At 33.9% G+C, this 16,393-nt stretch overlaps 1 protein-coding gene across 3 annotated transcripts in view; it reads left to right on the forward strand.

Moving 5' to 3' along the window:
* Positions 1-5,083: 5,083 nt before the first annotated feature.
* Positions 5,084-16,393, forward strand: part of LOC122526483 (paired box protein Pax-6-like) — a 77,231-nt gene continuing 65,921 nt past the window's right edge. For 2 of the 3 annotated variants that reach the window (XM_043649911.1, XM_043649913.1), the window contains exons 1-2: positions 5,084-5,488; positions 13,983-14,107. In XM_043649911.1, coding sequence (XP_043505846.1) covers positions 14,095-14,107 — 13 coding nt within the window. In that variant the 5' untranslated portion in view covers positions 5,084-5,488; positions 13,983-14,094. Of the gene's footprint in view, positions 5,489-11,764; positions 11,849-13,982; positions 14,108-16,393 lie in introns of those variants that run through there. The other variant, XM_043649912.1, reaches the window with a different exon arrangement.

Consider the following 16,393-nt stretch of genomic DNA (forward strand, 5'->3'; position numbering starts at 1 on the left):
TCGATCATTGTTCTTTATTATCAATCCATATCCATGATAAGTATATCCATATTTTTTTTTAATACTAAGTTGAGAAGGAATATCTTTTGGGAAAATTATCGAAGCTATCTTTTTCGATCATTAATTAGTTTTCGTATACTTTAAATCAAATAATCTTACCCGTACTTTTGATTTCTTTTATCCTAGAACAATTTGTTAAATTGTTCCATTTTTTTTGTGTCGTGTTGTTTTGGTGAAAAACAACGAACGAACGAAAATGATTTTATTTTAATTTTCTCTTTTCTTTTTTCCTTTGGTTTTTCTTAATTTTTATTTAACATTTAAGAGTTCTTTTTTTTTCTTCTTTGTACTTATACTTCACAGGAGAAAGCGCGTTTGCGTTTGAAGTTGGTGGATTGTGTTGAAGCACCAACCACCGGGGCCGCCTGTTGCACGTTGGCGGCATCGAGTCTGACGTCACTTCCACCACCGTTTCCTCCTCATAGTCCTCGTTCTCGTCCTCGTCGTCGTCGTCGTCGTCGTAGTCGTCGTAGTCGTCATCGTCGTAGTCGTCGTAGTCGTGTGGTGTTGGCTGGTCGAGTGGGGGTAGGCGGGGGCAACTCTACTAGCATGGGGCGTTGATGGTGGTGGGGTAAAAAGGGGGAACATAACGCTCAGAGGGCGTGCTTGACAAAGGCGTGGTTACCGTGTCCCCACCCAACAATAAACAAGCGACTCTACCGTTAATTTGTTTGTTTTGCCCTTCCACCTTCCACTTCCTTTCCTCTAACTCTCTCTCTCTCTCTCTCATTCTCTCTTGTTCTCTCTTTTCCTTTCCTCACTACTCCTATCTTTCATTCTCTTTTCTACTAACGTGCGGTCTTATACTTTGCCGTTTCTCACCTGTTATACTCGAGTTCGTGTTCGTAAGAATACTAAATTGTTAAATGCAAGTTTCTTTAAGATTTACTTCTAATTCTCACTTATGTATTTCATTAATTAAATATAATCATAAATTTACGTTTATCGTTGATGAAGACATTTTGTAAATATTATTTTTTAATCATTTTTATTAAAGAACAATTAATTCAACCGACTTTTTATGCCTGACACGAATAAATCTATCAATAAATTTATAATTATAATAATAATAAGATATTGTTAATATATATAATAAGTAAACGAGTAATGTAAAATAATTATATTTTAAATGAAAAGAAGGAAACAAAAAAAAATGGTCATCCGCCAAGATAAGAAATAAATCGGTTACGTCAGGTGGGAATGGTTAGGTAATATTAGTACAGTGAGAATTTTCAAAAAAATAAAATTCCGAGTATCTATCTTCGTTATAATGTAAATATAATATTATCAGTATAGAAGCAAGAGTAAATACGTGTACTTCAGAGTGGGCAAACAATCGTTCTCACTTTGTTTTATATTTTTTTTCTTTACTGACTTTTAAAGAAGTTAAGAAGAAGCTTATTGACTTTGCTCGTGGGAGTTGCGATCATTCGACGTTTGTTCAAGTGTGATAAAACAATCAGGGAGTACAAATAGGAGAATGAGTCGATAACAGAAAAAATAAGGAAAAAAAGAAAAAAAGAAAGAAAGAAAGAAAGAAACAGAAATACGTTTCGTTGGAAAAAAGAATTTTTATCGAATTTTTATGCAAAATAATATATAAACATATCTATATATAGTTTTTAATTAATTAATAATTATAGTCTTATCTATTTTTTGACAGAAAAATTACGTACTTACGTCTCGTGTTTAGGAAAGTTACGAAATAACTTTTGATATCAGCTAATCGACTTATTTTATTTCTTATTCTCGACAAGTGTGTTTAAATTTAACTTCATTCAGCATTCTAATCTAAAAAAAAAAAGAAAAAATAAAGGAAGGTACATGTAATCTTTATAAAAAAATATCATTGAAATTTGTTTCATTCTTTCTTTATCTCTCTCTTTCTTCTTTATTTATCTGTTTCTTTCTATTTTGGCATATCGGATCGAGGCTACAAGAGAAAATTGGTTGGAATCGATCTTAAGAACCCTGCCCGAGTGCCGGAGGGATGCTATGCTCGGAAGCGGGGAACGACTTGACCTTGGCTGGATTCACGCGTAGCTGAGCTAACGCAAAATCGAAACGCGTTACTTCCACCGCGTGGATCCTCCTAAAGCCGAGTTCACATCGTTCCTCGAGACTAGACTCCGAATCATTCTAATCGGTATACTAATCTCGACAGCAAGAATCGACCGACTTTCTTCAATTTTATCCTTCGATGAATTTCACATTATTATACTTTACGCGTTTTCTTTAATTATTATAATTTTCTTTTGTTTTTTTTGTTTTTTTTTCATTATATTTTCCTTTAATATTTTAATCCATTAAAGTAAACTGTATAGAAAAACAATCTATTTATGATAGGATAGATAGATAAAGTACATTATTCGTGACTGGGTTAAGAATTTCGTTAATGAATTAATCGAAAATAACCCCTCCTCCTCCACCTTAACAGGTTACAAATCAATATAATATAGAAATACGATTGTACTAAAACGTCGATAAGTAATTTTTCTTTCGCGTGTTTATAATTTTTATCAAAACGTTTTCCTTTGCGAATAGAAATATTGGACGATCTTTTAATTCGTTCGAAAGAAATAAAGAAAAACAAAAAGAAAGTAAATAAGTTCGTGTGAAAGGAGCTTGCTTTGAAAGAACGAATGAGGGAGCGAGAAAACGTAGACGCACGCACTACCGGCAGGGGTGGATGCAACGACACCCCCACCTCAACGTCAGTCCATCCACGACAGGGTGAGATGGAAAGAATAAGTGCAAGAGAGAAAGAGAGAGAGAGAGAGGGTGAGACAAAGATAGATAGGATAGAGATAGAGATAGATACACATAGATCTTTGAACACGGTGGTAGGAAAAAAGAGGGTGGGTGAGTCAGCCGACGTTCGCGGACTACTCTGGCGTGCATAACACCCACGGCCGAGGCACGCGTGACTAGATACTGTTTTGCACAAAGGGGACAAACGCCAATTATATTTTAATATCCTACCAGGCCAAAGCACGGCAAACGCCTTTCCAAAAGCGTACACAAAAATTCCTCTACGCTTTAAACCGAACTAACTCAACCACCCCCTCTCCCCCTCCCTCCCCCCTCCGGCCCCCACACTCTACCCCAACTCAACCCAACCCTCATCCTTTTCTCTTTAACTATTTTTCGAGGGAAAAAATGAAATCTTTTGGTTTAATAAGTTGACAAATGATTAACGAGTAACGTAAATCATATCTAATTGCTAATCTAATTTAAATGTACGATTGGTGAAACTTCAAATGATTTAATCGATTCTTTAAAAATCCCACTACTTATCCTCTTTTCCTCTTTAGTATATTTAATTCTAATGAGACACGATTTTAAAAATCTCCACGAGTTACACGGGAATTAATCAATTAGGTTTATCATCGATAATGTATCCTTTTAATTTAGAAAAAACAAGAAGAAGAGACAAACACGACGAAACCATTTAAAATTCCATATACAAAAATATCCCTTTTTAAAGTTATAAAAAGAATAAAAGTAAAATGCAAGACAAAGGGGGTAGTAATCGAAACGATAGAAAAGAATTGTCGAGAGTGTGAACCGGTAGAAACGAAATAATAATAGATGCAAAATACTACGTAGTTATCAATGTTCAGCGATCGGCTGGACAGCCAAGTCGCGTCTGGCGCGAATTCTCAGCGTGGGTAGCGTTTTTCGTGCAGTGGTGGTGGCAGTGGTGGTAACATTGGTGGTGGTTGATGGTGATGGTGGTGTGTTGATGATGATGGTGGTGGTGGTAAAAGCAGCGACAAGCACATATAAGAAGAGAACATACACATACCACACACATACAACACAGTTATACGATTATACGAACATAAGCGTATATATAATATGTGTATGTGCGAAAATAGGGGTGTATGTGTGTGTATGTGTATATGCAGTTAGAATAAGGGAGAAAGAAAGAGAGAATAGTCGCGCGCGTGAGTAAGTGCGCATGCGCGAAAGTGTTGCACAGCACGCGCCCTCCGATGTGCCTTCCGCACGGTCGAGCATCTCCACCATTCAGAATCGATGATGTCACGAAGCGGAGGCAGTATCCCCACCACTGAAATTCACCCTGACGTTGGTGGGGGTAGCCAAGGAAGTTTCTTATTGGTCGAGCGTAAGCGATGTAGCCGCGGCTCTAGCTGTTAGCCACGACCCAACGAGAGTTCGCCAAGTCTTACCGTGCCAGTCCGTGCGTGTACTTTGCCTAATAATATTTCCTCACGGCGAGGAGAGCGCACGGCGAGTAACGCGCACGGGGTTCAAAAAAGAACAAGAGAGAGAGAGAGAGAGAGAAAGAGAGAGAGAGAGAAAGAGAAAGAGAAAGAGAAAGAAAGAAAGAAAAAGAAAGAGAAAAATAGAAAGACATAGAGATAAGGAAAAAGATAAAGATAAAGAGAGATAGATGGATGGATAGATAAAAAGAGAAAATAGCAAAGAGAGTGCGTTAAACTTTTGTTCGAAATTCCGTCGAAACCGTACGATCTTGACATCTCCTCCCATATTACCACCACCGTATTACTCTTCTCTTATTTCAACGCGAAAAGAAGGTGACCCGATCAGAAAGACACGTGCGTTCTTATCGTGCGGATCGTCCCGTCGCAACCGATCCTTGCGGAACTTGTCGAAACGAACGAGAGAAATAGAAATAGAGATAAATAGAAAAAGAGAGAGAGAGAGAGACAGAGAGAGAAAGGAGGTTTCTGTTTTGGATTAATACTCGCCGTGAGGGTTAACACAAACGTGAGGTTTAATTTTTAAAAAATCGTCCGTTTTGAAAAAATTCAATCGAACGTGTTTAAATGTTCAGCAACTCTTCTTGCACTGTTAATTGAAATCTATCTTTTGTGAAATAGATAGATTAAGATAGATAGATAGATAGATTAATTATTAAATAGATCGGTCGGTTGTTTTGTGCGCGTTATTATTACGTTTAATACACAATAATAATAATAATAATAATAATAATAATAATAATAATAATAATAATAATAATAATAATAATAATAATAATAGTAATAATAAAAAATCATAAATATTATAAATCGATTATCGTGATTGAGTATAATTTTTAAAGACTCTCGAGGAAGGATTAATTGAATCAGTGTTAATACGCGTGTGTATAATAAAATAGAACTTCAAAGTGACAACACGATTGGTAAGGATAGATCATCGTAGATCATCGTAAATCATCATCGTTGATCATTTAAGAGGATAGAAAAAGAAGACAAATTCAAGGATACAAGGAATCATTTTCTTGCCGATCGAGGAGGTGGAGGGAACGACAAATCGAAAGAAGTAGACGACAACAACCCCCGTCGGCCGTCGGCAGAAAGAAAGAAAAAGACAGAGAGAGAAGATCAGGGAGAAGAAGAAGAAAGAAGGAAAAGGAGAGAGAGAGAGAGAGATCTTGGTACGTGATCACGTGCTTTACGCTTTGATCTTTTCCGCGAAGAGACTGCTCTGTGGTTTTGAGGTTTCACACCGTAGTTCTCTTCCAGTTTCTATATGAGCGTTATATATATATATATATATATATATATATATATTATTTTTTTTTGTAGTTTTTTTATATATGAATTTTTATATTTTTTATATTTTTATTTTCATTCCCGAGATTGTTAATTTTTCTCACGCGTAAGATAAGTTTTCTTCTATTTAATCATATAGTCGTGAATAACTTACGTAAAATATAAAATGTATATATATCATATATGTATATTTGAATTGTACCCATTAGAAAAAATTAGGTACAAATACATATACGTTTCTGGTTTTAATCGATTTTCGCGTCGTAATTCGTTTCCACTTTTTTTATGAGCGTCATATCTGTTTTTTTTACGTATGTATTATCTTAAAATTTTTGTTTTCTATCACTATTATTATAAGAATAATCATTTTCTCACACGTTGGAAAACAGTGTTCCTTTTATTAAATGATAATCGAGAATAAGCGTACGTAAAGTATAAAATATCGCTATTTCGAAAAAGTTTAATCTTTGAAAAGAATTCAAAAATTTATATACACGTAAAATTTTAATATCATTCTTTTTAATAGGATAACAATAATATTATTACTATCTATAAATGATTTAAAAAAAAAGTAAAAAAAAAAAAGAAGAAAGAATAGAATTAAATAGGAATGATGTTCTCTTTTAACATTTAATCACAGTATCGGTAATAATTACTGGTATAAATTGCATGTAGGTGTCTCTAATAATACGGCTTAAAACACAATAGCTATGGTATTCTATAGAAGATGAATGCGTTTCAATCTGTCTCTCTCTCTCCCTCTCTTTCCCATTTTCTCTTTCACTTGTATTATAGGGTAATTAGGCGATAGTCTATGAATTTGCCGTGGCAAATTCGTAAAGCAAGTTAGATTGAGTAAATAAAGAGAGAGAGAGAGAGAGAGAGAGTGCGAGTGTGAGAGAGTGAGAGAAACAGAATGAGAGAGAATGGCAAGGCGACACAAGTGCGGACACCCCGCGGTGACGTATTCGACGCCAAGCATTGTGAACGAACCTTTCCATCGTCAAGAGAGAGGATAAGAGAGAGAAAGAATGAAAGAGATGGAGAGAGAGAGAGAGAGAGAGGGTTCCTTTCGTGGCTTTCGAGATGAAAAAGCTTCTCGTCGATCGGTACTCGATACGAAAATGAAAGCGGTAGCTTTTGAAAATCGTTTTAGGGTGCAATTCGATCCTATTTCTGTTTCTATGGGTTATTTCATTCTTATTTAACAATATTGACATATATATGTATGTATGTATGTATGTACAAATGTATGTATTATTGACATCAAAGTTTTTTTTTCTTTTTATTTAAATAACGAATGAAATTTTTGGCGTAACATTGAGACTCTTAAATTTTGCTCGTGCAAAATTTTGAGCTAACGTCACTTTTATTTTTCTAATTGGCGAAGCGATATTCTTAAATAACATTAATATTTTAAATACGAGAGAATGCAAAGTTTTTATGCGAGATATCACGAGTAATATTGTTTCTTTTTTTATTTTTGTTTTTTAGGATGATAGGGAAAAAGAGTCATAGCATGAGTATGAAACTTGGCATGACTTTAGTATCGTTCGTAGACAATTAAGTTGCATATGGTGTCGCTTCTTGCAGTTGGTTCCACTCGCTTAAGCAGTGTAAACGGTCGATCGATTGCTCGTCTCGACTCTAAGTAAGATAATTTGACGTTGCTCTCGTATATATACTTACATATATACCTATTTACACCTCTTAACGATAACACACACGTTATTTTATTTTTTTTTGTATATAAGCTCATTTAAACAAGCATAAATACATCAAATACTTTACTTACATCCATTTATCCGGTACGAGTAAAACATCGAAACAAGGCCAAATCGATTGCAATCAATTTGAACAAAAAAAAAAGAGAAAAAAAAGCAAATGTAATAAATGACAATTTTCCTTCGTGTCTTTTTTTCTTTTCTTTTTTTTTCTTTGTATTCATTTCCGTTATAAAAGTACAAATCGATTAAATAGTATTATTATTAATTCGCATTGAAAACGTAATGATTTGAATATAATATCGATGAGTAAACGAAATAATTGGAAACCTCTACTCCTTTTCTTTCTCTCTCATTCATTTTCGTGTTATTATCAATCAATGAACGGATATTATAGATGTGCGTTAACGGGTAACATAATGGGTGTATAGAAGTCAATGCGTATGCGGCAGTGCAAGCAATTAATACCCACGAATTTGAACGTACACGTACATATACGTAGAGATATATATCTCTAGAGAGACATATATATCATACATACACACACACACATATATATATACATGTATACGTACATACATACATTATGGGGGATGAATTTTGACGTGCGCGGCGTCAGAAACGGTGACATTCGGGACATTCACATACGTGTGTGTGTGTGTATGTGTTTAACAGGAATACAGTACTGTAATAGTAGTAGTAATAGTAGTGATGATGGTGATAGTGATTGTGTTGGTACTGCCGGTGCCAGTGCCATTAACAGTGTTTCCCCGGAAATGTAAAGCATAATGTGCCGGCAGCTCTTGGATATGGAACCTATTACCATCCGGTTGTATAATACCAAGCCGACGTTGTTTCGCGCGTATCGCGTTGTCACCGTTACGTTTCGAACACGTTGTCGTATGAATTAGGAGAGGGATGAAATCAAAGAGAGGGGGATGAATTAGTAAAGGATTGCACCGATAAACGTTTTTACTCTCGTGACGAATTTTTTGAAAAACGAAAAAAAAACTTACCAATCATACGTATACACGCGTATAATTCACAACTGTTTCTTTTCGTTCGAATAATATTGAATTAAGTGAAAGGGGATGAAAATTGGGGGCTGGGGAAGGAAAAAGGATATATTGTTACGAGAGATTACTTTCATTGAATTATATTCTAAATTAAATAAGAGAATGCAATATATAATTGGAAAACATATGGAATTATTAAAAAAAAAAGATAAACTAAACGTTGTCTCCAAGAATCTTCTTATTCGTACTCGATATTATAATTGTGCATTAGAGTATTACGATTACGAAATGATTATAATTAATAACATTATCTTAGTAATAATACAATTATCTATCACATCGTAATTAAGTTTGATTAATATTATTAATCATCGTATTTATCTCCTCTCGTTAGATATTTAATATTGTATTATTTTAAATAGGTAAATTCGGATATTTGTCGTAAGGAAATATTATTTGTTAGATAGGTACGATATAGGGAGGAGGTTTAAATCTTGCCGAGGGTAGATATGGTTTATGGCGTTAATCGCGATCCGATTCGAATCGGCTGCTATTCGTTGAGAGATAGAGTTGAGTTCGAGTTTACTAAATCGACAGCTTGGCGTCTTGTAAACACAAGCCGGTGAGATCCTGTTTGCGCTCAGTCGGGCATAATCCAAGGTAATCCTCTTGCACAATATGCGAGCGCGATGTACACTCTCTCTCTCTCTCTCTTTCTCTCTCTCTCTCTCTCTCTTTCTCTCTCTCTCTCTCTCTCTCCTCTCTCTCTTTTTCTCTCTACCTCTCGGTTATACTCTCCAGCTTCCAGCCTATCTTTTTACCCTCCTGTTATCTTCTATACCAAAGATTATCTATCTTTTTCTCATTCACTTCCTCTCTCTCTCTCTCTCTCTTTCTCTTTGCAGAACGAAGTGAATTCTATTTTGGGGAAAGAAAAAGATTAAAAGTGAAACGCATGTGCATATCCCCCTTCCCCCCACCACCACCACCACCATTTCGCGTACGCCCAAGTATTAGCAGTAATAAATAAAAATAGGAACGCGAGGAGATTTGTTTGCAAAAAAATTACCGAAAAAAAAAAAACAAATGAAAAAGTAAATAAAATAGGGAGGAGGGGTGGGCACAAAAAGAATATTACGAACAATTTACGGAGACGGGAGAACATGCTTTCTCGCTTCTTTTCTTATAATTCTTCAGATCCGATTATGTGCCGTCGGTGACAGAAAACAGCTGGTACTAACATTTTTTCCATTTCTCTGCTCTGCTCTCTCTCTCTCTCTGTCTCTCTTTTTCCTTCTTTCAATATCTTTTTCCTGTTAATTTTTTGTATTATTCCTTTACCGTAACTTCGTGCTCTTCTTTAAAACGTTACGTCAGGACTATTACTACTCATCTTTTTTCCCCCCACCCCCACCCCCAGCCCCAGCCCACTTCCCATTTTTTCCCTTCTATTATTTATCCAAGCTCGATGCTACATCATCGTACATCTCGTTGAGACTACGATAAATAATCCGTAACCCTTTGATAATTATCTCTCTCTCTCTTTCTCTCTTCTTTTTAGAATTTCCCAGTACGGGCGTTAAATCGTCAATCCGCAATAACAGAGCGCTCACTTTGCGCCATGATTTGTGTCTGAAAAGGTTCTTTCATTCTACGAATGCTCGCCGGTGTGTTTCACTTCGCGACGTTCATCCTTTGCTTCTGGTATCGCATCCGTATCCGTATCCGTATCGTATCCGTATTCGTATCCGTATTCGTATCGTTTCATATCGTTTCGTTTCGTTTGTTCGTTTCACGAATCTGTTTCTTTTCCCATTGACATCGTTCCCTATCTCTCTCTCTCTCTCTCTCTCTCTCTCTCTCTTCTCTCTCTCTCCTCTCTCACTTTCTCTAACAATTTTTCCCTTTCTGAGGATTCGTTGATACACCGACACGCGAGAACTAACAATAACGATTTCAGGATTTATTACGTCCTAATTAGTTCGTTAACTCTTGTGAAATGCTTTCACACACAGGGATTTTGTGTTTCTTTTTTTTAATCATAAAAGTAGTCTCTTTCTACTTATGTATACTTTTTTCCCTTCTTTTGCTACGTTCGAATAATGTTTTTTCTTCTTTTTCTTCTTCTTCTTCTTTTTATTTTTGTTTGTTTGTTTGTTTGTTTTTTGGTTTGCCGTATCAAAGATTTATATACATTTTCTTTTTTTAAAATCGCACATTGGTGGTTTCATTCGTATAACTCTTAACACCGTAATAGATTTAACGTTTCTTAAAATCAGTCCACTTATGGATTTATTATTTTCTATCTCATGTAATCGTTCATAGTCATTCAAAAGATTTTACGATAGATTTTGTTCATACGTTTTTTTTTCATTTATTTTTCTTTCTTTTCTTTTTTTATTACTGATTTATCTACTGTTATTTATTTTTAACGTTAACGTTAGTCTCATTCGATCAACTTATATATTGACTCATTAAAATTCATAAGAAATGGTTTCGATGATATTACATCGAACCATTTCATTTTGATTTTATCAAGGATTTATATACACGTATATCTTTTTATTTTCCATTCTCATTGATTACCTTCGCATTAATACGATAACAAATTTAACGTTAACTCAACGCTAGTCAACTTATCGATTAATTCATTTTAATGCATAAACCAATTAATATTATATTAACCCCAAAAAGTTATTTCGAATAACATTTATAACGATAACAGATCGAATAACAGATATACTACTATGAAATAAGAATTATTAATATTTACGAAAAAAAAATAAAAAAAAAAAGAAAAAGAAAAACGAATAATATTATTAATATCGAATATTTAATGTTTAATGTGAGATCAGGTGTTTAATTTTCGACGCCAAAAATTTGATAACATATGTCACCCAACTCATACAATCTACGCAAAAAAAACAAGTTATACATAAGAATATATTAACATATATATACATTTTATGTTCATTCCGATTTGACGTATATCTACCTATTCGTTAGTCCCCCCAAAATTTTCCCCTATCCTCCTCTCTACCCTCCCTCTTTACCATATACAGAAAGATACAACATTTCTTGTGTAGATAAGGTCGTGTTAAAAATAGACGAATATTTTATTTTATCTTGACAGCATTTTCATATACGTTCATTTTTTTACTTTCTTTTCTTCTCTCTCTCTCTCTCTCTCTCTCTCTCTTGAGATATCTCTCGTATGCATCACGATGATAACCAAGGGAACCCTTCGCAACACTAATTATCGCACTTAGCCTCACTTCTACTCCCTCCGATCCTTCACCAACGTATTTCCTCTTTCCTCCTGTTTCTTCTCTCTCTCTCTCTCTCTCTTTCTATCTCCTTCCTTCTATTTTATTTGTTTGTTTTTTCTCATCTCTTAGTCTGTTATTTTCTCGCGCTTTCTCGGTGCAAACGTGATGAAGAATTTGAAGGGGTGTGTTACTTTAGCGAGAGTAGTTAACATCTTCAACGAGTACGAAGCGAGGTAATTACGATACTTCATATCGCCAATGTTACGTTCATCCCCCTTTTTTTTTCTTTTCTTTTTTTTTTTTTTTCCTTTTAACAGAATCCCTACATGCTCGTATTATTATTTCATCGGAGGAATTACGTTTTAAGAGGGTAAACGTCGACTCTTTTTAAAAACACGAACGTTCATCTTTACGTAAATACGTGTATACGTGTATGGGAGTGAGGGAGTGGAAAAGGGAAGGGAGGGAGGGAGGATTGGAGGTGCGCAATAAAAATTTGTTCTATATGGGCCAAATATTCGTCGAATGATTTTTTGTTTATTCTTATTTGCATTAGGAAAGTCAACGATGGAAAGTACGGGGAATAAGTAATTGATCGAAAGAAAAAAAAAAGAAAAAAAAAATTAAATTGGCTAAAAAATATTTGAGCCGTTTTATTTAATTAGAGTATATTATAATTTTAGCGTGTGCCACGTTTGAGCAGAGAGTGCTCAAATGACGATATGTCAATGAAACGTCAAGCGTTCTAATTTACACAGGTGGGATTATGCGAATGAAAGAATTACATAAGAGATATACTTCTGTCGAGAGAAAAAAAAACACATACGTATATGTATATATAATGTAGATAAAAATTAAAAGGAAAAAAAAAAAGTAGACGAAGAAGAAGAAGAAGAAGAAAACACTTGTCGGTAGGAAGATTTTTCGAGAAAGATTTAAGAAAATTTCATAAAGCGAATTTAATCCGTCGAATGTTTGGTTTTTAATTAAAAATAACAAAAAATTCTGCATCTTTTTACTTTATTTTCTAAATTAAATTTGATAACGTATGAATTTATTATCGTTGAAAAATTACCATTTTGTTTTTATTATCAAAGTTAGTAAAAAAATATGAATTTTTGTTGAACATCCGTTATCCTATTTATAGACGATCGGAAAATATTTAAAAAAGCGTAGATTTATTTATATAATAAAATAATAAATTCGTTAGAGAATATTTTATATCGTTCGCATGATTACGAATAAAAAAGAACTATGATAAACAATCGCGTCCCTGAACTTTTCCAAACACGTTGAAATGATAGAAACTATATTCTTTACCTGTGTTTACTTTTTTTCCTTTATACAAGTAAACAGTCGATGCAGTTACAGTTCAGCCATCTTATCGTACACATGTCGGCTTGTATACGTGCTCGGTAAGAATATTATTTTTTAATAATATTTCAACGATTTTCAAAATTAATTATTTATAATTATTAATTATTAATCGTTTGTTCAGCAAATTGAATTCTTTTTCCCCTCAATTCGTTTTCTATTAATTTGTTATCAAATCGAAAATACATTTTTCATTAACAACCGGTTTTATTTTCTAGGTTTTATTTAATATTTCAATTAACTGTTTAATTAATTATACGTATGTTTTTTCTCACGAATTATTATTCGAATTCTCACCATTGTTAACGATGAGATCACGATTCAGAATAGTGAATACGATTTAAAACACCGCACGTGTTTTACTAGAAAGAAACGTATTAAAACATTAAATAGATTTAATAATATCCTATCGTTGATAAAACTTTTCAAACATACATATATACAAAATTATAAGAAGACAGGCATAAATTAAATTATTCAAATGTTAGGCTAACACGCTAACGATTACAAAAACTCTCTTGACGAACCAATACTTATTGAAAAATTGATTGCTACTAAGAATTCTATTGGTACGATCGATTTTATCTAATCATCTTGCAAATAGATGTATATAATTTTTAATTAGGAATTATTTTTGTAGCTTTTATATAAATATATTGAATAATATGAATGAAAAAAATTGGTTACAGCGACCAATAGGGTGTTAATAGTTACGATTATGATCAATCTTACTTAATCAATTTATAAATGAATGTATATAAGTATATAATCGGTAGAATTATTTTTGTAGGTTTTAATATAAATATTATATAAATATATTGAATAAAATATGAATAAAAAAATGTATTTAGTGACCAATAGGGTGTTAATAGTTACGATTATGATCTTATCAAATCAGATTGTAAATGGGTGTACATAAGTTGTCAGTGGGAATAATTTTGTAAGTTTTATGTAAATATATTGAATAATATGAATGAAAAAAATTTGTTACAGTGACCAATAGGGTGTTAAAGGCCCAAAGATTCTGCCTACGCAGCAGCTGGGCGCTGCGGTCGCTCCATGGCCGGGCGCCACCGGCCTCCTCGCCTCCGTCACTGCTGACGATATGGCACACAAGGGTAAGATTTATTTGAAATATCAACGTATTAACAACAAATATTTTCAAATCTGATAACACAAGGATCGACACCTGATCGTATCAAAATCGACGAACAATTATCGATTACACGTAGAAGCGCAGGTTGAAATTATTAGGGATACCGAAAAGTACACTTTATTGGTATACTAAATTTTATCGAAATTTAAAAAACAAAAATTACAACAATCGTGTCATCGATTAAATACATATAATACTTCCTCTGTTAATTATTTTCACTATTAAAAATGATTATTACAGTCTTCCCAATATCCAATACTTTAAAATATCAATTGAACAATATTTTCCTTATTTTTTTGTTAGTTAAATTCAGTAAAGCTACTTTTTGGGGATAACGGGGATGTTTACGAAGTTTGACAAAATATTTTTTAGTTTCCAATGCGTTCGATATTATTTTTTTATATTTTTCATATCGATTCGATACAAAAGGGTTATATCACGTGCAGAGTTCTTAGGATTGAATGAATAGAAGGAGGAGGAGGAGAAGGAGGAATAAGAGGAAGAGGAAGAGTAGGAGTAGGAGTAGGAAGGTGGGGGTACTTGGAATCTTAGTGGAGTCGAATCGGAACGTCCAAGAATCAAGAGGGAGACGTTCGGTTGATGGCTAAGGCGTTTAACCCCATTAGTCCTGAATGGAACTTCTCTTCTCTCCTGTCTCTCCTCTTCTTTCATCTTCTCTCTTTCTATCATTCTCCTTCACCCCCGCTGAAGCTCTCTTAACGCAGGGTCCAAAGAGGATGAGCAGACGACGTCTCAGGGCTTTCTAAAGCCGGCAGCTCCTGTGCTTCAAACTGGTTGCTCACTTCACGTATTGATTTCCATTCTCTCGTGCCTTCCAACACTCGCCCTTTTTCTCACTATACTTCTCTCTCTCTCTCTCTCTCTTTCTCTCTTTTACTTTTATTTCCTTTCGCGATCACCAATTTCCTGTTTCTTCAATACTAATTCATAAATTCGTAATAATATTAAACATACGATCCCGTAGAGATGTCACGATTATTTATTACAAAATGTTCGTGTTCATATTTAAATTGAAATGAATTTATAAGTATAATCAATCGGGAAATACTTTTGATAAAAATCTGTCGCGTATGTAAATAAATGGTTAATTATACCACCCCTATTTAAATTATTTTTTATTCACGCGATGAATAATATTAGCGTAATTATTCAATTTTGTAAGTGTCTTGAAAGTATTCCTATTGTAGTTCTTATCTTAGAAAAAAGATGATCTCCTAGATTGTTCTTTTTTCCAATTTTAATCAAGGTTGTTAGTTTTTTGGAAAAAAAAAAATGAAGAAAAATGTTATTATTCCATTTGATAAGTGATTATCGGCAATATCCATCAGAGGTAATAATATGATCTTAATAAATTCGCGAAGAGGATCCGTAGTACGAACTTAGAAGAATCCACAAGTGAGAGTAAACGACCTAGATCCGAGGTGGAACGCGGAGAACGATCGAAAATCCACGAGTTATCTGACCGAGTGCAGCTCAGTGGGGTGTGTAGCGTTAAGTTGGCGTTAGCTCATCGAATCGCCTCGATAGACCGACCTCGGCCGAACGAGATGAGGGTTTTGATCGATCGTACGTACAAATCGCGTTTCCCTTTTCTATATATCTTTCCCTTTCTCTCTCTTTCTCACTCACTCTCTCTCTCTCTTTCACTCTCTCACTTTCTTCTCTCTCTTTCTGTCTATTTGACTTTATTATTCCATCTATATATCAATATGTTTTTTCATTTGTAGGATAAAAAATACCCCGTTACATTTTCCCTTATTTTCATCATCGAACGTTGACATAGATTCAAGGCTGCATTTTCTAATATAAATCTATCGATACTGGAAATGATCGAGTCAATTCAATTTTTGCTTTAATATGAATTTATTGGGATGCAATGAAAATAAGATAAGGGTTAACAATATTGTCAATATTTAATTTAGAAATGATATGTTGGTAGAAATGAATTGATAAATAAGTGATATGTTATATTATATCAAATATAATTATATCGATACGTAAATTAACCGCGTGTGTTTTACATTAATCGATCGAATAAAAATGTATTTAAAAATTCGAACAAAATAATAGATGAACCAACCAATTTCTAACCTCGAAGTAATAAAGGGAATTTATACAAAAAAAAACAAAAAAAAAAGGAAAGAGAGAGATTACAAATTAAAAATATGATCAATCTTGTGTGTAGTACAGTTTAAATCGCGGAATTGTTTCGATAGTTTGGTATATT

The sequence above is a fragment of the Polistes fuscatus genome, unplaced genomic scaffold, assembly GCF_010416935.1.
Source record: "Polistes fuscatus isolate 324 unplaced genomic scaffold, CU_Pfus_HIC Scaffold11, whole genome shotgun sequence".
NCBI lineage: Eukaryota > Metazoa > Arthropoda > Insecta > Hymenoptera > Vespidae > Polistes > Polistes fuscatus.